Genomic DNA, 27,811 nt, shown 5'->3' on the forward strand with positions numbered 1-27,811 from the left:
TCCTGTTTCAGGGATATTACACCACCTTGATTCACCTGTTTTTATTTCCAAGTAGATTCCAAAAGGAGAAACTCGGATATTCAAGGAGTCTTAGAGATGAGTCTAGTCCGTTCAGCAGAAAAGTGATATGCCTAGAGGCACACAGACCACAAGTGGAGAAAGTAAGACTAGAAGAACCCAGATCTCCCCACTTCAGGTTCCATGTCCTCTGTACTCTACTAAAATGACTCCTCTTTCATCTCTTCCTGACCTTCCTCCCTGTAAACTCCAAATCTGCCCCACTTAAGATTCTATCCTCCATCCTTCTTTTTTCTCATTCCCACAATGACCTCAACCATTTTACGCACTTTAGGCCCAGAGAAGTTAGGTCACTTGTCTAAGGTGGTGAATGGTGGAGCTGAGAATCAAATCCAGGCCTGAGAGCAAAAATTCATACTCTTACCCACTTCACCATACCCCTTCCCAGAAACCAGGGATCCTCCTTGAGAAGAAGGACATGTCAATTTCAGCTTTCTTCCTACATCAAATTCCAGTGCTGAGAATGTTCATGAAACATTTTTCTCTAGTAAAGACGAAAATGGAAACTGAGAAAATAAATCCGAACATGCAGAACAAAAGAATAGTCTCCGCCTAAATCCTACTGTTGAAGTTTAGTTCAACGAAACAACAATGAGAAAATTTTTAAATTTACTAGAAAGAAAACCAAATCAATTGACAGAAGCTGTTGTTCCCACCTAAAGCCCACAACCTGGACACTTGATTTAGCATTACTTAGCATTTGATTTAGCATTACAGACAGAATTGTTCTCTGTGACCATGCCAAAAATTCCTCAAGTTCTGCATAATGACCTCTTATGGAACAAGAGCCAACATTTTCTTAAATCTCTCTGGCAGAGAAAACATCAACTATGTAGAACTCTAATGGATGGGAGAGACATATTGGGCCCTCAATGTCCCCTTTCTTAGCTGTAGCTCTCCTTTCTCACCCTAAATTGGCTGTCCTCTCACCCTTATTTCCTGGTAAATAATTCAGAGTGCAACGGGTCCTTATAGCCCACCTCAAACAATTCTCCATCTGACAGCAGAACCCACCATCCATACCCAGGAGATTTTCATCCAACCCATACTTTAAAACTGTACTCCCTTCCAGGCAGCTGACTCTCTCTGAGCAGCTCTGACTGGTAGGATAGTTCTTCCTTAAACTGAACTGAAATCTGTCTCCCTATAAATTCCACACACAGGTTCAGTCCACTGGGACTACACAAAAGGAGCCAAATCCCTTTTTCAACATGACAATGCTGCAGTTGTTTGAAGACAACTCCCATTTTCTTCCTAATTTGTCGCTTTTATAAGTCAAACATTTCTAGTTCCTTTAATCTTATAAAATAGAGAAAAAAGTGTCTCTAAGCAGTGAACTTAATGAATTGCATATGATTTAAACCTGGTAAATAAATTTTAGGATATGGTAATGCAACTGGTATGCCATTAAATGCATCTCTTCACTCTCGTTACACTTAAAAAATGAAAATATTAATACTGAAAGAACTCTTCTAAAAGGCCAAAATAAAAACCTAGAATCTTACATGCTTCAATCTAAATAAGAATTCAGAGACTCTTAAGATTATTCTTATAATGTAAAATTAAGGAAGTAAAACCATTTAATTTTCATAGCCTGTTGAGTTTTTGGAAAAAGAAGAACCTACCTTCACTTAACTTTAACAAAGATCCCTGAAACTCAAGGGACATAGCCTTTAGGATACATATAAACAAGCCTTTAGGATACATGTAAACAAGGGTTTGAATTTGAAATGGAAACTCTAGAAAAATAAGAATCTTCCCAACATTTATCAATTACTTTTGGGAAAAGACAAATTTATGGGATTCCAAGACATTCTTACTCTCCTTTTCATCAACCTTTTTCTCAAAAGTGTTAGAATTTGGGACTTCCCTGGTAGCGCAGTGGTTAAGAATCCGCCTGCCAAGGCAGGGGACACGGGTCCGATCCCTGGTCCGGGAAGATCCCACATGCCATGAAGCAACTAAGTCCGTGTGCCATAACTACTGAGCCCAAATGCCACAACTACTGAAGCCTGCATGCCTAGGGCCCGTGCTCTGCAACAAGAGAAGCAACTGCAATGAGAAGCCTGCGCACCTCAACGAAGAGTAGCCCCCGCTCACTGCAACTAGAGAAAGCCTGCGCACAGCAACAAAGACCCAACACGGCCAATAAATAAATAAATAAAGAGATTTTTAAAAAAAGTGTTAGAATTCAATTTCTACCCAAAGAGTTTAGCCTGTGCTATTTCCCCATCTTTCACAAATAAGGACAAAATCAAGGATCACCGTTGGCTAATGAAAATGAAAACAAGGCAGAAACACATCAAAAAAAGGAAATTTAAAGACAATGGATTTAGAATTTGACAGAGAAACTCTACTTCTCTCAAAGGGTTGACTTCCTGAGAAAACACTCACACAGTAAAAACTAATGAACACTTGTAAAAAATCTGTTCTTTATTTTTTAAATAAATTTATTTAGTAGCTTGTGGGCTCCAGAGCACAGGCTCAACAGTTGTGGTGCACAGGCTTAGTTGCTCCATGGCATGTGGGATCTTCCCAGACCAGGGCTCAAACCGGTGTCCCCTGAATTGGCAGGCGGGTTCTTAACCACTGCGCCACCAGGGAAGTCCAAAACTCTATCCTTTAAAGCTAATATAATCCTGACATTCCCTCATTCCCAAAATAAAACTAGATGGACACACCTAATTATAATAAATTTCTGTGAGTTTAAAAGGGCCAAGACTAAACCATAGACTGCTTTATCCATCTCTTTCTTCAATTTGCACATCTTCTGTAGGTCCTCATTCCCTGGCACTTCAACTACTGTTGTTCCCTTCTTGCCTTCAATGCCACCAGTGGCCCTCTGGCTAATTAATTTTTATATTAGGAGAGGTTAAAGTACAGAAAATATTCATGAATAAGTGGTCATACTCCTGAGTATTCTGGATAACATTCAGAATATTTCTTCTCCAGAAATATTCAGGTCTTTTCAGAATTCAAAACTTCACTGTCAATAAATATTGCCAAGAAGTCAGCTTAACTTCAAGACACCTTTCACTACAACCTAATCTAATTCAACCAATATATAACAAATACCTTCTGTTGCAGTCTCCTTACAAGAGGTAATGATACAGGTAATGATGAAGACTATAGACTCTGAGATCAAGAGGCCTCGGTTCTGCCACTTACAAGTTGTATGATCCTGGACAAGTCACTTAACTCCTCTGAGCCTTAGTTTCCCAATCCATAGATTGCACTCACCAATGGGGATTAAAATAGTACTGCACAACTTATAAAGCTTTTGTGAGAATAACAAGAGAATTCATGTAAAGCATTTAGCACAGTGTTTGGCACCTGCTTAAAAATGCTTTGAAAGGTTTGCCATTACTACAAAGTGCTATGCTAAGCTCTGGTTATGGGAGTGAGAGAAATACTGTCTGCACTCAAGGAGTGCAGGAGAAATAAATCAGTGACATAAACAACCATGATATGTGAAGTGGGAAAGGGACCACAAGAGAAATTAGGGAAAACGTACATGTATACATATTTGGTAATTCTATATTTCCCCTTTACTGTGGTTCTCTTTTACTGTTTTATTATTAATTCAATTTAAATAAACTCAACATTGTGCTGAATGCTGAACTGTGTCCAGCACTGTGCCAAATTCTATGGGGTGATAAAGAAAATAAACTTTAAGAGTTAGTACTCTTGCACTAGTTAATACCAATAGTGTATGTAATGAATTACCAAAGTGAACAGTACAGGTAGGAGGCAGTAATGAAGGGCACAAATATGGATCAAACAAGTTTCCCAGGCTGAAAACCTGGGCATATATCTAGACTCCTTTTTCCTTTTTCCCTTACATGCCACCAGTCTCTAAGTTCTGTTATTTCTACCTCATAATGATCTCTTTCTAATTCATCCTCTCCTTTAAGAGTCCTTTCCTTTCTAATCTCTTCTTTTCAGGGCCTCATCTTGCATAAACTACTGCAAGAGCATTCCATTAGTCTCCCTGTTTCTCCTCTGGCCCCTATTCCAGCTATTTATTACTCTACTATAGCACTTACCCATTGTGTTTTACCATTTATGACTATTCCAACAGCTCTTTTTACTCACAGTGCTTCTTAGCACAGTGTCTGCCATACATTAAATATAAAGACATACTTATTGAATAAACCAACCATGGAGAGGATTTGAAGAATTTGAGCAGGGAGGAATGCTCTCATATGAATATTCTTAGATACTGTCCAATGTAAATTATAGAAAATGGTAGTCATTAAACAAATATTCACCAAAGCGTCTTTGTCCCATAGGGAATTCTATTCAAACACTATACAACTTGTGCAATAGGAAACACAAGACCAAAGATTACATCACGTTACTATATTAGATAACTGACGTCTTCTTCAAGAATAACTCCTGTGGGACTTCCCTGGTGGTGCAGTGGTTAAGAATCTGCCTGCCGATGCAGGGGACATGGGTTCGGGCCCTTATCTGGGAAGATCCCACATGCCACGGAGCAACTAAGTCCATACACCACAACTACTGAGCCTGCACTCTAGAGCCCATGAGCCACAACTACTGAGCCCACGTGCCACAACTACTGAAGCCCGTGTGCCTAGAGTCCGTGCTCCTCAACAAGAGAAGCCACCACAATGAGAAGCCCGTGCACCGCAAGGAAGAGTAGCCCCTGCTCGTTGCAACTACAGAAAGCCCGTGCGCAGCGATGACGACCCAACGCAGCCAAAAATAAATAAATAATTTATTAAAAAAAAAAAAAAAAACTCTTGCTACTTTCCTTTAATTTCAACTGACTAAAAAAATGCTCTCACACTAAGCAATAAATATTTCCCACACAAAGCATTTTTCTCTGAAGAGTCCAACATTCACTGACTGTTTATTCTGCATTAGAAAGGTGATGAGTACCCACAACTTACCTTCTTCTGGAAGTAGACAGAGAAACCAGAAATTAAAGTGTCTATTTCAAATTCCTACAGCCTATCTAAATTTTCACAAGTCTCTTATTTTCCTCTTTTGTTTGCTAAAATAATTTAAAACAAAACACAAACAAACAAAAGCCCAGGGGTCCGAGAATCTAATTATAAAAATTCATTTAGGGATGAAGAGGATTTACATTGAGAATGCTTATTTTGTCCTTACTGTGTTTAATTTTAGAAAGAATAAATGCTGCCAACTTTCCTTTACTCACATAGCTTTTCTGCATGGTGACTCAAGTTTAATTATCAAATTAAACATTACATTATTTTTAAAAGGATTATTTAAGTTCTTCAAATAGGGAATTCATGGAAAACCAAAACCATGCCAAAATCACTTTGTCCCAACTTAAAAGTTTCAAACTGATGCAGAGTTTTCAAATTTGCTTGACAGCCAAAGAAACAAAGTTCTTATATTTCAAGCTGAAGTAAATGTTAAACACTGCACTACTGTATTTGTACTAGAGACTGTAGTATTTAATTTCCAGGTTGGTGGGACAGAATGGACTCATACATACCATGCTACACAAGTTTTAAAAAACAAAACTTACATTGCTGCTCCCCAAATAATTGCCATTGCTGACCTGAAAATTATTCCATTTAGCTCGTTCCATGATACAAATTAATGGGATCTGGTTTCCTATGAAACTGAATTTTGTGATGGCAGACTACCTAAGTGTTTACATCACTAGCCACCATACCCTCCTAATTTCTAACATTAGATACACTGTACGTGTAAAAATACACCAGGGAGGATCAGATCTCTGTGTTACAGTGTTCTAAGGCTTCCCTTTGCGGAGCAAAAACAATAGGCCAATCCACTTTCTTTCTGTCAGTAAATATACTTAAGTACTGCTCTTCCAACATTTTTATCCTGATGTTCAAGTCACATGGGATTTCAAAATGCAGGACAGCAACTAAGAGGAATTTGCCATCTGGCAAACTCAAAAATATTCCAAATAAAGACTGCTTTCTGGCCAGGAGACACTTCTACCAAGCTACAACAGTTTAGATCAAGCCAACTTTCCCTGTATTATAAAACTTCAGGGACTTCCCTGGTGGCGCAGTGGTTAAGAATCCGCCTGCCAAGGCAGGGGACACGGTTCTATCCCTGGTCTGGGAAGATCCCACATGTCACAGAGCAACTAAGCCCATGTGCCACAACTACTGAAGCCTGCGTGCCTAAAGCCCGTGCTCTGCAACCAGAGAAGCCACGGCAATGAGAAGCCCGCGCACCGCAACCAAGAGTAGCCCCCACTCACGGCAACTAGAGAAAGCCCACGGGCAGCAACGAAGACCCAACTCAGCCATAAATAAATAAATAAAACTTCAGAGAATGACAACTACTAACAGAGAACACTTTGTCAGCACTTATTATTAGACAAAGTAATCCTTAGTCACTCTTCTAACACTGAGGCTTATTTAACCTACTCCACTAGCAAAGGAGAGAAAAGAATCTCAAAATGAGGGTACACCATAAGCAGTGTAATTCATATTTAGAATGTTTACTATAAAGAGCAATTTGAAGTAAACTTCTGGTTGTCTAGGCATCTAAAAAACACATGAAGTTAAAAGTTTAAAAGAAACCTAAATATACATTTATCTTTCCACAGCGCAAGAACAAAATCTCATCATATGTGCATTTACCCTGAATTCATCTATATCCACTGGAAGAAAAAAAGAGAGAACTTAAATATTGGTTCCCTTAGCTGATTCTCAGCTCCCCAATTCATGTGTGCCTCTCAGAGTGTAAACACTTCCCTCATTATGTGTGATTCTAGTATTAGTTATATTTTTCTACACATTGTGATTCCTAAAGGCAAACCAACTACTTCATTTGGGACTCAAAGGAAGAAAAACAGCATCTGTTTCAAAGCCGGAGGAAAATCTGGCCATGCTGGAATTTTGCTGCACTGGTATACCTACATCCAACATGACGCCTCCCTAAAAGTTTTTCGAGGATAGCTTTGATTACACACTATTTTACGATCTGGGCTAACTCTGGAACCTAACCCACACTAAATCATACTCCTTCCCACCCCCACCCTCCAGGCTTTATCTATCTCCTCTCTTAAGACCAAATTTAAAAAAGAAAAAAAAAGGTTTTACATTACACCAGTCATACAAGGCCCACTAACTCATTCAGCTGTACTTTTGAAGTAAATCTTTACAGGGAACCTATTATGTGCAAGGCACAGTGCTAGGCAGTAAACTGGCACTACTTTTTAGCAAGTGAGGAACTTGCACTCAATAAAAGAGATAAAGCTGGTACATGAGCAATTTAAGGAAGTATAGAATGAGGTTAAATGGTCTCAGAGAATGGAAGTTAGATAAGGAAGACTAGAAAAAAAGCACAGGGGAAGCTTAATTTTGCAGCTATGACACTGCACAGTGAAAAGTGGTGGAAGTTTTACATATATTAAGAAAAATAATCTTTAACTCAAGTTTGCCTGAAATGACATATTTCACACTCTAAAATCAAAATCAAAGGGGGCCTTCATTTCCAGAAATAGTGGGCTAGGTAACTGAGACCAATCCCCTACCTCTATGATTAGTAAAACTGGAAGAATTTTTAAAAATAATTTTTAAACAAATAGAAGGGCTTCCCTGGTGGCGCAGTGGTTGAGAGTCCGCCTGCCAATGCAGGGGACACGGGTTCGTGCCCCGGTCCGGGAAGATCCCACATGCCGCAGAGCGGCTGGGCCCGTGAGCCATGGCAGCTGAGCCTGCGCATCCGGAGTCTGTGCTCTGCAACGGGAGAGGCCGCAACGGTGAGAGGCCCGCATACAGAAAAAAAAAAAAAAAAAAAAAAAAACAAATAGAAAAGCTAACAAGATGGTAAAGAACTTGGCCAAAAACCCAAGACAAGGTGAAAACCAGATTAAGTCCAATATTCAAACTGGTTTTCATCCCAAGGATTTCTCTGATCTTGAAAATTGTAAGTTACTGTTTTGGTGCCCTTGCAAAGCAAAACTCAAAAGCAGGGAGTCCACCCAGGGTGTGCGGAGTCTGATAACCAACCACCTCTTTCTCCATCTTAATCTGGTACCCCAAAGAACTACACCATGAAGGTAAAGGTGAACTGGTAAGAAAAAAAGCAAGAATAATGGGTAACAGAAACAGATTCAAAGGAAATTCACATTCGCAAAGGAATTAACACATATAGATTACAAAACAACTATGCTTACCATGTTTAAAGAAATAAAAACCAAGTCTCAAAATTAATAGCAGAGAATAAGAAGCTGTAAGACAGTGGCATGGCACATTTGAAAAGAAAAAAAAAAATAGAACTTCAGTAACTAAAACATGCAATAACTGAATTTAAGATTGCAACAGATGAGTTTAGTAACAGGTTAGAAGTAACCTATGAAAGAATTAATAAAGAAGAAATTATCCATAATATAGTATAGAAAAATAAGAAGAGTAAGAGGCATAAAGAAGAGAGTGAAAAGGTCTATGTTAAATCAATAAAGAAGGAAGATAAACAACGGGGCAGAAGCAATACATGAATATAAAATGGCTGAGAATTTTACAGAACTAATGAAAGACACCAATCCACAAATTAATAAGTGTAATAAACACCAAACTGAACAGAAACAAATCCATAGTTGCACACATCATAATGAAAATGCAGAAAACCAAAGACAAGGACAAAATAATCTGTAAAACACATCCTATAGTAAAAAGTGACACAGATCATATTTGAGAATTAAGACAAAGCGTGTACAAAAGGTGATCAACAGTGAGCACACTGAAATTGTTTAATTTAGCAGACACGAAGACATAATTACACACAACTGAGTCTATGGCTAAACCATGCACTTAAATTACTTCATTTACCAGATACGTGGTTTTCAATTTCTGAAGCAGCAGCTTGATTCTAACCAAAACAGCAAGATTCTTAGAAGCTAAACACTGTTAACCAGGTAAATGGTATTGACATAATTCTTCCTTTCTTACAACCACGAAGAATTTCTCACCGGAGGCACCAAGACCTCAGGTGAGAAAGATAATTGGGTAGCCTCTGCTTTCAGACCCTTACAAATTGTTAACCTCGATTGAAAGACTGTACAAGCTGCCTTTACCTCAGCTCAATTGCTTGTTATCAAAAAGGGGCCTACACACTAATTCCTCTCAAGTGTTTCAAAAGCAGTGCCTTCCAAACCATTTAACGGGGTCCTTGTTAACAAAGCAATAAGGCACACAGCTGAATGAATTATCAACAAATCTTACCCAACAGCTGGTACACAATAGGTCATTGGGAATTCTGACCACGAGACCCGCACTTGGCTTCCTGGGTCCCACCCAACACCCCAGTCCGACTATCTAGGGTGGGGTCCGAGAATATGCATTTTAAAAGGGCCGCAGAAGCTCTTGTTTTCTACTAGTTTAAGAACCAGTGTTCTGAACGCGCACTCCCCCTTTCCCGCCATGCGCACTGACATTCACCTGGGCCAGCAACTCTCAAACAAGACGCTTCAACCCGCGCGGTCTTAGTTTCCTGTTTTCTGCAAAACGAGCACACCGGTTTGTTTTCCATTAGAAGAAAATGCACTGAGCACATCTACTGGTACATGGTACATAATAAATGTTTCTCCTCCTGCACTCATTCTGTGACTCAATCATTTCCAACCAGGCACCCCCCCACATCTCCCGAGTAGCCTGGAGCCGTTCCAAGACCTTTGGGATAGAGCCCGCTCCTCACCTGGAGCCTGGGCGGCCCCACCTGACAGAAAAGGTAGAGGGAAGCCGACTAGAGGCCCAAAGTCCCAGGACCCCTTGAAAGGGTTGGCATCCCCCTCCACAGGACCTGAAGGCATTCCCGCGGGCTCCCTCGGCTTCCCTCAGGCTGGGCCCCGCCAGCCCCAGTCCCCGGTGACTCAGAACACTGGGCGAGAGAGCGGACTGAGGGCAGACCTGGCCCTAAACCTCCCATTCAACGCAGCCCCTCACCTCCGGAGCGAGGAAGCCGGAGCCCAGGTCTCGCTGCCTGGCCAGGGCCCAGGCCGCACTCACCTACCAGCGTGCGGGAGGCGAGACCCCCTCACCTCGGCGGCGCCCACCCCAAAACGCCACCGCAAGGGCCGCTCGCTCTTCAGGGAAAAGAAACAGAAACAAAGTAAAAACAGAAAGCAAGAAAATAGCCTTTGCTTTTATATTTCTTTCGACCCTGCCGAGCTTCCTTCTCCTCACCGCCACAACAGAGCTCCGCCCCCCTTCCGGCAGCGTAACCCAATCCGCACCTCTCTTCCTCCGCAGGAGACAGATGGAAATCCGGGCCTTAGAAAGCTAGCGGGAGAGACTTGATTGGGCCATTCGCACTTCAGCAAGGGGATTGGCCAGCTGCCTCCAAGGGGGCGGGCCGAGCGCTGATGTCACGTGACGTATTATCTGAAAGCTGATTGGCTTTCAGGAAGAGGGATTGCCACCGAGGAAGGGGCGTTTCCTAGGGGACTGAGGGAGGGCCTGGGCGGTACGAAGCGGGGGTGGGCCCAGCACGTAATGGCAGCGCCGTGGCCTCGCGTCCATCTTTACCGCTCTCTCGGACCTGTCACAAAGGAGTTGCGCCGTCGCCGCAGCCGCCTCCTCCCTCGGGTGGGCCCGGGAGCTGGAGAAAGTCAGTGCCGCAGCCCAGTCACGCTGCTCCGGGAAGCCCCTGGGGACGCGGAGCGGGGGGAATCCCAGGGCTGGGGACGTCCGTGAGGGAGGGGAACAGCCGCCCGAGTCTGCGGCGGAGAGACCGGACTGGGGCCGGGGGAGGTTCCGAGAAGGGGCCTGGGAGGGGGTGGCGTTGGGCAGAGCCCAGGAAACAGCCCGAAGGTCCTCCAGCGAGGCCCGTGCTGAAGACGCTCGGAGAGGTTTCTGGAAGCGGGTGTTCCCCCTTTAGGGGGTTCTTGACCGAGGAGGTTGTTGGGGATCGCCTTTCTGAGGAGGCCGCGGCTAAAGGGGCCCAGGTGAGAAGCAGGTAGCTCCTGGGAGGCTGCTGATATTTAGGAGCGCTCCTCAGGGGTGCCCAGGGTGGAGGAGGTAGGTGGGAGGACGTTTGGGGAGGGTTTCCTTTTGTGGAGTTTGAGGTTTAGGTGGCACGAGTGGGAGGTAGACCATAGCCGGGGAAGCTTAGACGTGCCTTAGGGTCAAGAGACGCCTCAGAGAGAGAGGCTAGGAGTTGGGAGCCAGAGCTAGCGGGTTCTACCTCGGAGGCCCCATGTGACAAATGGGTAAGGGCCTGGAGAGAGGGGATTTGCTGCGCGATTCCGGGAAGAAAAGACCCCCATCCATAGGAAAGCCTGGGTGGGGAATAGTGAGAGGGAAGCGGGAATGGCAAGCGTTTTCTTCTCAAACACAGGATTCAGCCGCTTCTGGGTATAGTGCAGGTGGAGTGGGGGAAGTCCGTCCCACCAACACGCCCTGCGTGACTCTAGATCAGGCTTTTGTTCTACCTGCTACCTCAGTTTCCCTGTCTTTGGGGGCGGAGGTAGAGGCAGAAATGGTCCACTGAGACTCTGGCGTTCTATCCTGTATAGCTGAATGAGGTTGCTCCCCCTGGAGTGTTGTACTTTGAACTTCTAAAGGTTAGAAGTGTCTATTTAACTGACTGAATAGAGTCCCTTGGTTGTCCAGGCCCCTTACCTACCATCTCCTCCTCCTTAACCTCCTTGGGTCTCTTCTGTAAAATAACAGTGTGTGAAAGTACTTTACAGACTACAAGCTGTGTGGAAGTAAAGTACTGTGATTCTACCATCAAAGGGGTTGCTGTTGAGAAATGAAAGTGAAGGCACTTTCTAAACTGTAAAGCAATATGTAGATGTAAGGGATTAGCATTTAATACACTTGTTGATCACCTATGGAGTGTTGGAAGCCATATTGTACCGAAAGCATCAAGGTTTACAGCTTTGTAGGTCATATAATTTTAAACCCATGATTTCAACCCCTGCTTAGATGGGGGTAGAGGGATTTCCAGTTTTGCTCCCAGAGTTTTAATTTACTTTGAACTTCTGATGGTACTGGCAGAAGATAGCCCTATGATATAATCTTTTCCTTCGGGAATTTTTTTTTCTGACAGCTGAAATTTTCTTGTAGGTAATTTGATCTCAATATTGTAAACTACCTCCCATTTTCCCATATATATGTATTTGTGGCCTTTGGATGTCTACAGGTAGTGACTATCATGTTTCCTCCCTCAGTTGTGATTTTATAAATGAGACCTCCTCTTTTTTCCATGAATACTATGCCTTCCTGTAGTAGCCCCAAACTATAGATTATGAGGCGCATTAGCTATTGCTTTTATATTTCTCTTCCACAGTGGTTTTTTCTACTTTTCACCATATATAGTTTGCATTTCCTGGGGTGACATCTTGCCTTGTAGCTCCCTCTGTGAGGGTATACGTACTGTGCCCATGTCTGACATTTTCCTAATTTTTGTTTAGTTGTATTTGTTAGAGCTGGTTTAACAAATATTTAGTAATTTGTGATTTTTGAAGTTTTTTTTTAAAAAACAAAAAGCCGACTTGAACTTCCTGTTTTTCTAATCTTATGTTCCATGAGTCTTTTTTGAAAAAATCACTGTGGTGATTTTGTGAGCTTTCTGGTTCCCAGGGTACATGTCGTCCAGACCTACTGCTTAAGGTCTGTGTCCTGCTTTTGCTGTTTTCATTATTTCTGTACTCCATGATGATTTTTACGTTATTGACTATAGGAAGTGTTCCAGCATACTCTATGTGGACTTTTTCTGCTTTGTCAGCAAAATAACTTTCCAGTTAGTAAATTGGCCAAGAATCAAGAGAAAATAAAATCTTAGCATTTTATGTAGTAGTATGCTATTCTGTAGTGAATAGGGGAAAACAACAACTTTGAAGTATGTTTTGGCAAGAGTATAATGAAAAAAAAAAGCATTGTGTGTTCCTAAAGTGAATTTATTACAGTCTGTTTCAACTCATGAGCTTAATTCAGTCTATCAGGAATTGCCTCTGCTTTTCCTAATAATGAAGTAATTTGTTATAATGAAATGAGAAGTCATTTTGCATTCTTTAAAATACAACTCTCTTGGACAATCTAGTACCCATATAGTTTGAAAATTATTAGGAATTCTTGAGATGGTAATCGTTATCACGCTACTGTTTTTTTAAATTAATATATTTTTTTGGCTGTGTTGGGTTTTCGTTGCTGCGTGCAGTCTTTTCTCTCTTAATTGTGGCAAGCGGGGGCTACTCTTCATTGCAGGGTGTGGGCTTCTCATTGAGGTGGCTTCTCTTGCTGTGGAGCACGGGCTCTAGGCACGCGGGCTTCAGTAGTTGTGGCACGCGGGCTCTAGAGCACAGGCTCAGTAGTTGTGGCACACAGGCTTAGTTGCTCCGCGGCATGTGGGATCTTCCCGGACCAGGGATCGAACCTGTGTCCCCTGCATCCGCAGGTGGATTCTTAACCACTGCACCACTAGGGAAGTCTCACTATTATGCTACTTTAAATTGGAAATTTTCTGTTTTGTGGTGGGATTCTTGTAAAGTAGGATGTGACCGTCGCAGGGTTGCAAAAGTAAGTGAAAAGTCATTAGGCATCACAGACAGGAACCACGGTAGAACAACGGTAATCTACTTCAAAAGAGTTATGGCTGGGGAAGGGTGGGTAGTAAAGTATCTATTTAGCTTCTCTTCAAATATTTGGGCATTTTTCAAGGCATTTACCATTGAATTTGGATAGTTTTTTCCTGGTATGCAAGTTAGAAAATTGAAGAACAGAACAGTTATGAAGTAGTAAATGCCATAACTTGGGCCACCAGCTTAGGAGGAGACTTTCACAACTTTTAGGAATGCAAAAAAGTGAATATGTGCCCTTTGGTTTATCTGTTCAATAAGTTGGCTTTTGATATAGTATTCTTGCCAACCTTTATGATTAAAAAAAAGTACACATTTGTTATATTTTACTCTCAGTGTCCATTCCAAAAGGGAATGCTTGCTGGTTCAGTATGTAAAAGCATGTTTAACTGTAGATAACTATGATATATACAAGGCTAAATGAGATAAAGTTATCTAATAAATAGTGATAAGCTCTTAGAGAATATTCCCCTTTCTCCCTCTCTAAGCTTTTGAAAACTAAGAATGCATTTGAGACAGCAAAGGATTGATGCACTCCTTAAGTTTGTTAAGGAATGAACCCTGTATGTAGCTTTCTTATTGCTTGAAATTATAGTTTCCAAGCATAATTTCATGTATGTATATATACATCAAGTAGAAGGTTTTGAAATACCTTACTTGGCAGGTTTATTATTACCTCAGCTTAATGTTTCAGTGTTAGTTTTTTTTTCTTACCCCTTCTGCCTCCTGAAGAATTAAGTTTCCTCATCTGTGCTCCTTTAATGCAATGATTCTCAAAGTATGGCTCCTACCTGGCCCCTCTCCTTTTTTTCAATTCTTACTGCTTCATAGTTGTTCATACCTACCTATGCCTAAAGGCTACTTATTAATAACCTGCCAAGTAAATTATTAAGGAGTACTAAAACATAATATTCATAAACTAAAACTAGCACAGCATTAGAGTTTACTGTTATCTCTAATACCTTTTTCTCCCAGGAAGTACTGTCATGGGAAACTTGGCACCAATGCAAAGCTTCTTACATGTCATATGCAGAATGGGGATTCCTACAATATTCAGGAAGGGATGATGCTTATTTGGGATGCATCATCAGTATTGTCTCAAATTGATCTCGGTTTTTCATCGTGTTTCCTCTTTATTTTTCATTAGAGTTACTGTTAGCTTCATCTTTATCAATTTAATTTATGGACTTTCAGTTAACTTTCACTGTGTGGTCAGGGATATTTGTACCAACAATATTTTGGCTTATTTAAGACATGAATGTGTTGCAGTGCAAATATAAATCCTTCATTCCTCTTTTGCTAATGCTGATTTATACAGTCACCTAAAAACTTGCTCCTATGGAGATACTTGAATGTTACTAAGTTCCTTTTCCACTGGAAGAATGGGGGAACGAGAGGCCTCCTCCTAGTGAACCTGACACTATATGCATGGACTTCTGTGGCAGGTGCTATATTATGGGTTGGGCACTCTGTGTTGTCTGTCCTTCATCCCTTTAAGAACAGCACAAGGGACCTGTTTTCATCTTTGCTCTGTGCCTGCCTGGCATATAAGCATTAGATTCATATTTATTGAGTGATGTTGTCTCAGCTTCTCAAAGAGATAAATATTTTTTTACAGATTTTTTTAACATTTTTATTGGAGTATAATTGCTTTACAACGGTGTGTTAGTTTCTGCTTTATAACAGACTGAATCAGTTATACATATACATATATCCCCTTTACAGATTTTAGAATAAACTCACTTAAAATGCTTATTGAATGCCTGTTAGGTTCTGGTAGGTATACAGTCGAGAGTGCAATTGAGTGTTTTCAGACACCACTTTAAGTGGATCTCATTAAGGAAAGTGTTGCTATTCATACTGTTTACACATTTTGTTTGCTTTTCTTAATAGCAAAGAGTTTCCTATAACAGAAAAGTCCTTTTCCTTCAGATTTGTTAATCATGTATGTGTTTGAATGACACATCTATATTATTTCCTGTTATTTGGTCTCCTGGAGGTGAAAATCCCAAACAGCATGGAGTATTACATTTGTTTTTCTCCTCTGAATGATAGCCATCATTAGCACTTACCTCAGTTCTTCCTTAGCATTTCCTTTTTGGGTCCAAGGCAAATTTTTCAAACTTTGAGACCAGACAGGGATTATTCATTTCTCTCTTTTTTTTTTTTTCCCCTCTCTTTTTTACTGTTATTTGCTTCTGGAAATCCCTTACTCTGTCCTAACCATAAATACTCCTTCTCTAACAATTCAACCAGAAAAATTATCTACTTTTACCTCAAAGATGTACTTTCTTAAACCAACCTCAGTGCATAAGAGAAATATCAGAATCATTCAGTGCTTTTCCCAGACAACTTGAAGGTTCCAATGCAGGGGATAAGAATACTCTATGTGACTTAAACCTCAAGTGCCCAGTGCCACTGCAGACAGTTTTGGACACCTGGATGACATGTAAAAATATCTTATCAGAGCTGCCTTTCCTTTTGGGGGAAAAGTGAAGTTCCAACCAAATATTTCACAATCTTTCACTTCCCTTTCCCCTGAATATCAGATACCTTAGAGTCTAGAGACAAAAAATGCTCTTGTTAAAATGTCTTTAGGTGGTTTCTGTTTCAACTGGCAAGTGTACTCTTGATATACAATACACCTTTCTTATCTACTTTGCTACCAAAGAATCTTGTTGCCCTCCAAGTTTTCCCCATTTAAATACAAGAAAATTGTGGTCATTGGGGCGTCCTGCAGGATATTTTAAAAGCAAATATATTTCTGGGTAAGTTTCCCTATCTTGATAGGGTTTGAGTTATACAGGTATACGCACTAGACAAAGTTCAGCACATACATGCTTAAGACCTGTACATTTCATTACATATAAATGTAACCTCAAAACATATTGAAGTCCAGTTAGTGATATGCATACTGAATTTTTTAGGGGGAAGTATACTGATGCCTTTGAAATGCATCAAAAAAAATAGGTGGATTGATGATGGTTAGAGATGTGATAAAGCAAGTATAGTAAAATGTAAATGGTAGAATCTAGGTGCTGGGTATATAGATGTTCACTGTAAAATTCACCTTTGCTATATGTTTGAAATTTTTCATAATAAAATGTCCGAGGGGCATAGTGAACACTAGAAGCTATCACTTGTAATGCATTCACTGTCTTAGGGGAAAAATCCAAAACATTTTCTAAGGAGAGAAAATTGTTAATATTTCCAGTGTATTATATATTGTTATTGTTCATGCTATACAATTTAGCCTTCGGGTGGTGGATTGGAAAAAAGTCCTGCATCCCACTGTTTTGGAACAATGAGGTAAAGATGACAGCAATAGTAATTTTATGCCCAAAGTTTGGTTTTTCTTCCTATGGTCATTCATTTAACCAGCCTCTCCTGTCTTGGCAGCACAATCCTGAAGTCTTATTTTCAGAGAAAAGAAAGTATTCTTAAAGTCACTGAGCTGTATTATGATTGAATGCAAGCAAATATTTGAAGAGATGAATCATTGATTCCTGGACCATTTGTTAGAGAGGGTTAGGCCATTTGGCAGATGTCTCTGTGGTGAGCTGTTTATGATGGTAGAGGTCTGTGTTTTTTGAACCAGACCTCACTCCTTTAACACTAAACTTACTGAGAGCCCAAGTTTGTTTTTTCCCCCCTCTCAGAGCGGCTTTAAAACATATAAAATGTAAAATTAATAAATCATAAATGATATAGAAATGGAAAGAATAGTCTTTCTTTTTTCAAAGGGGGAGGATAAAAATAAATAATACTACACTTCAGAGAAGTAGATTTGCAAAGGAAATGTTTGTAATTATGCCCTTTAGCAAAATAGTCATGAACAGTGTAACGATTTAAAAAGCATTACCATTTAGATGGTAAGAAAAGTATTTCTTTTTTTTAAATAAATTTATTTTTATTTATTTATTTATTATTTTTGGCTGTGTTGGGTCTTCGTTGCTGCCCGCAGGCTTTCTCTAGTTGCGGCGAGCGGGGGCTACTCTTCGTTGTGGGGCGCGGCTTCTCATTGAGGAGCACAGGCTCTAGGCGCCCGGGCTTCAGTAGTTGTGGCTCGCGGGCTCTAGAACGCAGGCTCAGTAGTTGTGGCACACGAGCTTAGTTACTCTGCAGCATGTGGGATCTTCGTGGACCAGGGCTCGAACCCTTGTCTGCTGCATTGGCAGGTGGATTCTTAACCACTGTGCCACCAGGGAAGCCCAAGAAAAATATTTCTACTAAGCAATGGCATCCAGTGGTATCACTATCATGAAGTCAGTTGATGATTGCCACAGCTGCAAATCTGATAATTGTATATATTTAAATTATGTGACTAGCTTTTTTTTTTGGTCAAAACTGACTTGACCATCTAATGCTAAGTAGTCTTCAAACTTAAGGTGAAGTATATAGGTATTACAAATGTGTTGCCTTTACATAATCTCTAGTCTTACTCATTTTCCATTCCATTCTGTCTGTCAGCCCTTGGATAACATTACCCATAAGCAGGGTACTGTCTAGGTCCAGTATGATGCTTCATAGGATGGATGTGGTGGGAAATACAGGGAGCTGTTTCATTGTGTTAGTATGTACTGTACATGATCACTAATGGATGTAAATGTTGCCTAGTGGTTATTTTGGCTAACCTCTCCAAAAGACTATGTTCAAAGATAGTCTCAGTTCATTTTTCTGGAAAAGGAGATTAACTTTTTAGACCCCAGAAGAATCACCCTTTAGTGTTTCAATTTGTCCCTTCATTCAGTCAGGAAGTCCTGCCTACGGTGCCAGTTTCTGTGTTGGGTTCTGTAGCACAGTGATTTCCAGACCTGGCCACCATCAGAATCACCTGGGGAGCTTTTAAGGGAACACTTGCTTGGGCCACATCCTAGAAATTCAGATGCTGGCTATTTGGAGTAGAATGAGGAATTTGGATTTTAAGAAGTACCTAAGTGACTCTAATGCCCATCACCTTTGGGATTATTAAGCTACAATCTTTTCCAAGGTTCTTTGTCTAAAAGTATAGATAAGTAATAATTATTTCAGTACAGGGTAGACGAGTTCTATAAAAGATGAGTTTGTTAGTTATCTTAGTGCTCTTAATTAAGACAGATCTGATTCCAGAGCCCCCACCTCCCAGATTATCTGGTTACTTCTGATTAGCTACCTGCTCATTTTATAATATCTTGCATTTTGGGATCCATTTTACATGTTGGGCACTGTGCCATGTATTTTACACGTACTATTTCATTTAATCCTCATAGAACTACTATGAGGTGTAAGAACTATTACTATCTCCATGTTTTTTGTTTTGTTTATTTATTTATTTATTTATTTTTGCCTGTGTTGGGTCTTCGTTACTGCGTACGGGCTTTCTCTAGTTGTGGTGAGCGGGGGCTGCTCTTCATTGTGGTGCGTGGGCTTCGCATTGCAGTGCTTGTTGCAGAGCTCAGGTTCTAGGTGCACAGGCTTTAGTAGTTGTGGCGCACAGGCTTAGTTGCTCCGCGGCACGTGGAATCATCATGGACCAGGGCTCGAACCCATGTCCCCTGCGTTGGCAGGCGGATTCTTAACCACTGCGTCACCAGGGAAGCCCTCCATGTTTTAAAGTGTGTCAGTAGTCAGGATAATTAGAATGCATATTTGGAAATATTGCAGGGCTGAGACCTGTGCCCAAACTGTGTGACTGCAAAGCCAGTGCCCTTGTACTGTAGGTGGCCTCTGGCATCCTGTACAAGATCTGTACATTGAATGTTACTGTCTTAAAACAATGGTCTTTGGAAAGTGGGCCACATAATGCTTTTTGGAATGAGATAAAATGAAGCTGTCTAAAGTGTAATTGTTTAGCTTCACTACCCAGTCTTTTGCCTAAGGTATTCACAATTTAGTCTCTGAGAAGTGTCATAAGTGACAGCCATTTCCAGATGAAAAGCTATACATTTTTCAGTGCTGAATAAATCTGAAAGATCATACGCTTTGTTCACTTATTTGTCCTGCTTTTGGCTGTAACCCTCAAGAGTACTCTGTATGCTCATTTCAGAAAAAAATTAAAGATAACAGCTCTTATTTTTTCCTTGTATGTTTCATATAGTCTTTGCTTTGAAATGCCTCCTGGCTTCTCCCCCCTAATTAACTTATTTATACCTGGTCTTTACAGATAGTCCTTAAAAAAGAGTCTTTGGTTTTAAAATATTGAAAATACTTGTATTTTTTTACTCCATTTCCTTCTCTGACAAATTTTGTAGTTGACATCATTTTCTAGGTCATTTAAGGAAAATGACTCTTTTGGAAAAAATTGACCTGAACTATACTTGAGTTCAATTTGGAAATAGAAAAAAAGCAAAAACAAAACAAAACAAAAAAAACCCCACTACATTTAATTCTCCTCACCTCCAAATTAGTCAGATTTTTAGAAATAGCTGTATTATTGGATATCTTCCATTTGCTTTGAAATATACTAAATGGAAATATGCATAGATTTAATTATTCTACATTCAGTTTAAATAAGCCTTAGCAAAAATATTTGGATAGAATAAAGTTTAAGAATTTGATGAGGACAAGGGGAGGGGTGAAGAGTAAGCTGGGACAAAGTGAGAGAGTGGCATGGACATATATACACTACCAAGTGTAAAATAGATAGCTAGTGGGAAGCAGCTGCATAGCACAGGGAGATCAGCTCCGTGCTTTGTGACCACTTAGAGGGGTGGGATAGGGATGGGTGGGAGGGAGATGCAAGAGGGAGGAGATACGGGGATATATGTACACATATAGCTGATTCACTTTGTTATACAGCAGAAACTAACATACCATTGTAAAGCAATTATACTCCAATAAAGATGTTTTAAAAAAAAAGAATTTGAGATCCAACAAACTTCCTTCCTTCCTTCCTTTCTTCCTTTCTTTCTTATGTATTTATATTTTAATTTAAAAATTTCATCCATTTGGAATTTTCAAATATGGCTTGTGATAGGAATCTCTTTCCCCTTACATGGGTAGTTAGTTGTATCCTAACAGATCATGTATATATCATAACTCACACTTTTCCACTGGTTTTTCAATGTCTGTAAACTTATTTTTAACCCACTGTTTTCCTCACAATCACTCGCAACATTGTTTCTTGTTAATTATTCTAAATAGCTCTACAAGTGTTAGCATTAAACTGTAACTTTATAGGATCCCCTGTTCTCTCCCCTTCAGGGCTTTGTTTTCTGAGACTTATCTCACCTTGACATCCTCAAATCATTGCCGATATTTTTACTACCTGATTTGTCTCCCTTAGGTATGCCTTCTCCAATTTAATGTGTCATGTTGGATTGAATCTACTGTTTGCATGTCATGTCCATCCCAACTTCCATACTGATTGCATGGAAAGGTTCTGGAGCTTTAGAGAAGCCAGTGGAATTCCCTCCTGCTCTGATAACATTGAGAGCACCTCCCCAGAAGACAGAGCGTTCATTCCCAAGTAGAGTTCCCTTGTATCAAATCTTGGACCACTACATTCTGCCATCCGCAAAGTATTAGCTGGCTTAGCCACAGACGTTTATAGACTATTGGTTAAGAAACTATGTTAATCCAGAGTATGGATTTCTGTACAGCCTTAAACGGAATGAGGTCGTTTTATATATACTGATATAGAAAGATGTTAAGGGGGGAAAAGCAAATCATAGAAAATATGGTGATGTTCTAATTAATTTTTTTAAAGCCAATTTGTAAGTACATAATAATAGGTGTGGAAACAGATTCATGAAGCTTTTAGCAGCGGTTACCTCCGGGAAGGGAATGGGCTATGAAGAAAGCCTTTCAGAAAAGAGCAAAAGACCTTTGCAGCATTTAGGTCTTAAAATGAACATGTATTCACTTTTTATGTTTTTTGGTTTTGTTTATTTGTTTGGGCCACATTTCGGCATGTGGGGTCTTAGTTCGCTGACCAGAGATTGAACCTGTGCCCCCTGCAGTGGAAGCACAGAGTCTTAGCCACTGGACCACCAGTGAATTCCCTCTCACTTTCTATTTTTTAAAAATCACCAAATGTAAAATAGCTAGTGGGAAGCAGCCGCATAGCACAGGGAGATCAGCTCAGTGCTTTGTAACCACCTAGAGGTGGGATAGGGAGGGTGGGAGGGAGACGCAAGAGGGAGGAGATAGGGGAATATATTTATATGTATAGCTGATTCACTTTGTTATAAAGCAGAAACTAACACCATTGTAAAGCAATTATACTCCAATAAAGATGTTAAAAAAAAATCAATGGATGTTGTAAAGCAACTATACTCCAATAAAAATTAATTTTAAAAAATCAATGGATTAAAAAATTTTAATCTAATAATTTAAGATTTCAAGGAAGTGACATTAGCTAAGCTACTGCCCAGTGGCAGGCCTGCCAGAAACCTTGGATTCTTACCTCCTGTCATCCAAATTGTTCCAGCAGTGCCGCCTCTGTGAACTTTCTTGTGAGAAGGGCCAACGCATCACTTTTTTATTTTAACCTAATGTTTGCTGTCTGAGATTTTACCACTTCTTTTTTTTTTTTAATTTTATTTGGTTGTGCTGGGTCTTAGTTGCAGCTCTAAGGCTCCTTAGTTGTGGCATGCGAACTCTTAGATGCAGCATGCATGTGGGATCTAGTTCCCTGACCAGAGATTGAACCCGAGCCCCTTGCATTGGGAGCACGGAGTCTTATCCACTGTATCACCAGGGAAGTTCCAAAGCATTACTTCTTAAATGTTGCTTTTTGGTCTTTCTCAGAAACCAGCATAATTTATAAGATCAACAGAAATTTATACCAAGGACCCTTTAAAAGAGTTATTTCTGATTTCTGTGTCCTTTTAAGCATTGAAATCTCTTGGTTATCTACCCTCTGGAGGGAATTATATACCCTGGTCCCTGCAGTGATGGGAATGGTATGGTATTACTTCCACTCTTTGCTGTTTTAGAATGTGTTCTCTTTCATTTATTTATTTATTTTTAATTTATTTTTGGCTGTGCCACACGGCTTGCAGGATCTCAGTCCCCCAACCAGGGACTGAACCCGGACCGGGGATTGAACCCGGGCCACAGCAGTGAAAGCGCTGAATCCTAACCACCAGACCACCAGGGAATTTCCACTGTGTTCTCTTTTAAAAGGTTATTTTCAGCTGAGTCCCTGCGTCATATTCCTACCTATACTTCAGTCACATCCTTTAAAGTACAACCTCCAAATTTTGAACACAGCCTGACTATGTTGGGAGAACCAGGAACATCTGTGATATTGCTTGGCTCAGCCATTGCTGTCTTGGTAGTCTGGAGGGAGATAATGTCTATCCATTGCCTCTCCTCTCTCCTCTTCTTCCCTCCCTCCCTTACCCTGTCCCTCCCCCTCTCTACATATTAGATTAGATTAAATATTATATATATATTTTTCCCTTCCATTTTTCCCCTATGAGCAGTAATTAGACTGGGCAAATATTAAAAGAATTTACTACAGATCTGTCCAAAATAACAGAAATAAGTTTTCTCTTGCTTCTGATCCCACTAAATTATTTTATTTATATCTATTTCTGAGCCAGTGCTCAAGATATGAGGATGTAATTATAAATAGCCAAATGTTGAGTAGAGACTACCAGTCTCTAATCCTTATGTGTCTGTTTGTGTCCTTATGGGTCCTAGTCTTCAGGTCTCAACATGATTTTTTACTTTTTGCTACCAGCCCCACCGTTAGTCTCCTGCTTCCAAATCTTTACTTCTTTTTACATGTAACCAGATTTCCTCAGCTTAATGAAGAGCTGGCTCTATCATTAGGCTTTTTTTTTTTTTTATGATAAACATGCTGTGTGGGATGAGAATGGCCATCCACAAATTCCTGGAGGGTGGGGACTGTATCTTGTTCATCTTTATTCTGCCAATGCCAGCCTGGTGCCTGATATGAGGTGCTCAGACAAAGATCATTGGTGCATCCCTGTTCTTAACTTTGTAGCAGTTGTGTGCAACAAACTTATCATTGTGAAAATGTAACCTTGTGATATATATTTACCTTCCCCAAAACAGAGTCTTGCTTACATAACAGAAAAACTTTGTAACTACTTATATGATTTCTGTAAATTCTCAAGAGTGTCTCCAAATGGGAAATCTATGCAGTTTGGGCAATTTAAACAGAACACTCTGGGCTTCCCTGGTGGCACAGTGGTTGAGAGTCCGCCTGCCGATGCAGGGGACACGGGTTTGTGCCCCGGTCCGGGAAGATCCCACGTGCCACGGAGCGGCTGGGCCCGTGAGCCATGGCCGCTGAGCCTGCGCGTCCGGAGCCTGTGCTCCGCAACGGGAGAGGCCACAACAGTGAGAGGCCCGCGTACCGCAAAAAAAAAAAAACAGAACACTCTATCCTTTTATTATTCTTGTTATAATGTGGGTGCTATCACGTTGGTATCATAACTTTTTTTTTCTGTCCTTTTTTTAAACTTTATATTGGAGTATAGCAGATCAACAACATTGTTACCATTTCAGGTGTACAGCAAAGTGACTCAGCCATACATATACATGTAGCCATCCTTCCCCATATAGACAAACATCTGTAATTAGATATTTTTATTTGAAACATATTAAAATTTCTCATACACTTAAATTAAGAAAGGAGACAATTTTTTTTTAATCCACAAAAGGAGCCCTTAAAACAGTTGAACACATTCTTCTTTTGTATTTCTGTATCGATAGAGATTTTTTTTTTTTAATCTATGGTAACTCCTGTGGTTTACAAGGATATAGTTTAGCAATCATCTTTATACTATAATGATAGAAAGGAACCACTGGTTGTTAATTCTTATATAAAGACACCTCTTTGCATCAGAAACCTATAAAAATAACCAAAGATGATTCTTCACTGTAATCCTAATATCTATAATATCAAACTAGGAAAGTTTGAGTAATTGAGTAGGTGAGAATCTTTTATTCATTTTCCTTTTCATTTTTTCTTTTAGAACTGCCACTGGATGACCAGGATTCCTTGTAATTGATAATGTTGGAGATCAACTCTGCAACTTTCTTCAGCATTCAGTTGTTAAAAACAAATAGGATGCAGGTTCCTCAAATCCAGATTATGACAACAGTACTTGGAAAACTGAAAACTATCTAAATGATTATCTTTGGTTGGGCTGTGTTCTTAGTGAGCAGAAGCCTTGGCCAGGGTCTGCTGTTGACTCTTGAGGAGCACATAGCCCGCTTCCTGGGGACTAGAGGTGCCACTGCTACCATGGGTAATTCCTGTATCTGCCGAGACGACAGTGGAGCAGAAGACAGTGTTGACACCCAGCAGCAGCAGGCCGATAACAGTGCAGTACCCACTGCTGACATGAGGAGCCAACCCCGGGACCCTGTTCGGCCACCAAGGAGGGGCCGGGGACCTCACGAGCCAAGGAGAAAGAAACAAAATGTAGACGGACTAGTGCTGGATACACTGGCAGTCATACGGACTCTTGTAGATAAGTAAGTATCTGGCTCATGGTCACCTCCTATCTAATGAAAAGTCTTCTGCCAGGAACCATAACTTTTGGACTTCTTCCCTTCATTAGGATATATTCGCCAAGCCTTGTTGCTCATAGGGCAAGGGGAGAATATTTTATTTCTCCTCTGATGGCAGAGTAAATTATAAGGTTTGATGTTTTTACTTGCTAACATGTACACCGGTTGGGAAATGTGTAAACATTTCTCTAGCAGAAAACACTATTTAAAGCTATGATCTTTATTAGGGAATGTAGTCAGTATGGAGTGAGTTTGTGTTGAAGTTACAAGAGGTAATGGTTTCATGAAGACTCACTCTTATCTTGCTTTACTGTCTACTCCACTGACCAGAGATTCAAGATGAGTTGTTTTACCAAGAGCATAGCTGCATGCAACTTCCGTTGGCAATGGAAGGACTTAAGTCAAGGAGAGTTTTCATCCTTCTCCCTCTTTTTTATCCCTTAGTTGGCCCTCTTAGATCCATTTGGGAAGCTTGTAAATTAAAAGAAACTGCAGGACACACCTGTACCTGTTTTGTTTTCCCCTCTGCTTTGTCTAAGTACGAAATCCCAGATTGAATAACAGTGAAATTAAAGGGCATTGTTCAAGTTGAAAAAAATATTTTAACTTAACCCTATAGCACAGTAGTTAGGAGTAAGTTTTAGAACCATGGTGGACAAAGGTTCAAATTCTAGGCCAGCCCCTTAACTAGCTACATGACATTGAGTAAATTACTTCTTTTAAGCCTCAGATTCCTCATCTATAAAAGGAGAATAATACCTTTCTTACAAGGATTATCATGATAAAATATATATAAAGCATCTAGTACGGTGCCTTGCATGTAACAATTGCTCAATAGAAGACAGTATTTTTTTAAAAGTTCTATCTGGGTTCTTTTTGCTTCAGGGTCAGCTAGTATTATATATTTAAGTATCTAAATATTTGATAATCACATTTATAAAAACACAGTTTTGTTTATTCCTGAGAAAGTATAGCATAAAGCAAGGTACACCTGTGCATATTATTCTGAGGTATTTTTTTTTCCTCATAGAAATAAATTTATTTTGCATATTTTTCTATCTGCCATAGAGCATGCTGGGGGAAGGTAGTTCTTACAAATATTCACCATAACCAATTCAGAAAGGCCTTCCTAAGTTTACTAAAACCTGCCTTTGAAGTAGTTCTGGTACCTGAATTAATTTAATGTAATCTTTATATGTTTGTGGGAAATATCTGTTGAATATAACTCTATGCCATTTACATCCTCTAAATTCAAGCAAGGGTCTAGAAGCTGTTATGTAAAGTTTCTTCACAGTGACATTTAAAACGTGCTGTGAAATTGTAATGAAAAGTTGTCCTTCCCAAATAAGGAAGTAAACCACAGCAGTGTTATTTAAGCCCATTGGAAAAACAGGTACAGAATAGACTTTGCTGTATTTTTTAAAAGGGTGATTAAGAGAGTGTGGGGGCAAAGCAGGAGGAGCTTTAATTCCAAGCTTCAGGAAAATATTACAAATTATAAGAAAACTTGTTGCTAAAGCACATAATCCACTTATGTGAGGCAAGTAGTGTACACTTGAATAACAGCCTAACTTTTACCTTAAACCTGTTTGTACTAAATTATAGTTAAAACTCTTCTGAGAATGGAAAAATTAGGCAGATGCAGAGCAAGTATGAAGGGACATGTTGGAAAATATAATGGCAAAACGGGGTTCAGACAGTTTGTAAACATAGTTACATAGCTTATTTTTTTAAAACTGCTAAAGAAAAGAATTTCTTAACCTGCGAAGTTTATAAGGCTTTTAAAACTAAACATAAAAGACAGGACAGATGGGCTTAGTAAGAATATATGTAAAAGGGTTTATGCAGATATCACAATTATAAAATGACCTATATTTATTGTTCTCCTCTCTCCTTGTTACTTAGGAGAGGATGACCTTGATTTGAGAGGACAGTACAGTTCTTAATGGCATAGTGAGAGACCTGCTATAGGAAATACACTTGAAATACACTTATTTTAAAATCATTTTGAAGTTTGATTATTTGCTTTTTTTTTTTTGGTAGTAACTTTACCCTCAGATTGCTAATGGTATTAATGTTATTCACATGACTTTGGAATTTTAATTTGCAGGCTCCTCCTGATGGAAGTTTTTTCCTCACTGTGTGTGTGTGTGTGTGTGTGTGTGTGTGTGTGTGTGTTCCCTGTCTTTTTCTCCCTTTCTCTCTGACACCTTTGTTGTCTCCATCTGGGTCTCAGGGACCTTCAGTCCACAGCTGAACCTAAAAGTGGTGGTTCTGAGTTCCCATCCTACTGTAAGAAGCCCAGGTCCTGCTGCATGGCTTTCTCTGCCTTTTTCTGTCACCAGAGACTTGCAGGTTTATACCAGTTGCAGCTCAGATTATCATTCAGAGCTCTGCAACTCCTTTCACTGAGAGCAGTACCCTGTTCCCACTTTATTTGGTGAGTCTCTGCTCCATCACTTGCACAGGTGGGGTTTTGGTCCCCATTACCTGCCTTGCAGGCATAAAGCTCCTGGTGACCTCTGTCTAGTTCTTGACCCAGAACCCAGTAGTCGTATGACTTTAGCTTTTGTCTTCCACCGGAAGTTTCTGCTCTATTTCTGTTCCACAAAGAATTTTATCTTGTTTTTTTGAGTGTAGGGATGTGTATGTCCTTTAAGTGTGTCTGTATAGAATTCAGGTGCTCATATTCGT

The 27,811-nt window shown here is 40.1% G+C and overlaps 2 protein-coding genes across 3 annotated transcripts in view; one reads left to right on the forward strand and one right to left on the reverse strand.

The window, feature by feature from the left end:
* Nucleotides 1-10,272, reverse strand: part of PSME3IP1 (proteasome activator subunit 3 interacting protein 1) — a 42,292-nt gene extending 32,020 nt beyond the window's left edge. The window contains exon 1 of one of the 2 annotated variants that reach the window (XM_065899070.1): nucleotides 10,068-10,272. The gene's annotated coding sequence lies outside the window, so the exon portion shown is untranslated. The remainder of the gene's footprint in view (nucleotides 1-10,067) is intronic. The other variant, XM_065899071.1, reaches the window with a different exon arrangement.
* Nucleotides 10,273-10,575: 303 nt separating this feature from the next.
* RSPRY1 (ring finger and SPRY domain containing 1) overlaps nucleotides 10,576-27,811 on the forward strand; it is a 46,958-nt gene continuing 29,722 nt past the window's right edge. The window contains exons 1-2 of the mRNA XM_065898804.1: nucleotides 10,576-10,668; nucleotides 24,577-25,081. Coding sequence (XP_065754876.1) covers nucleotides 24,732-25,081 — 350 coding nt within the window. The 5' untranslated portion in view covers nucleotides 10,576-10,668; nucleotides 24,577-24,731. The remainder of the gene's footprint in view (nucleotides 10,669-24,576; nucleotides 25,082-27,811) is intronic.

The sequence above is a fragment of the Phocoena phocoena genome, chromosome 20 (genome assembly GCF_963924675.1).
Source record: "Phocoena phocoena chromosome 20, mPhoPho1.1, whole genome shotgun sequence".
NCBI classification, from domain to species: domain Eukaryota; kingdom Metazoa; phylum Chordata; class Mammalia; order Artiodactyla; family Phocoenidae; genus Phocoena; species Phocoena phocoena.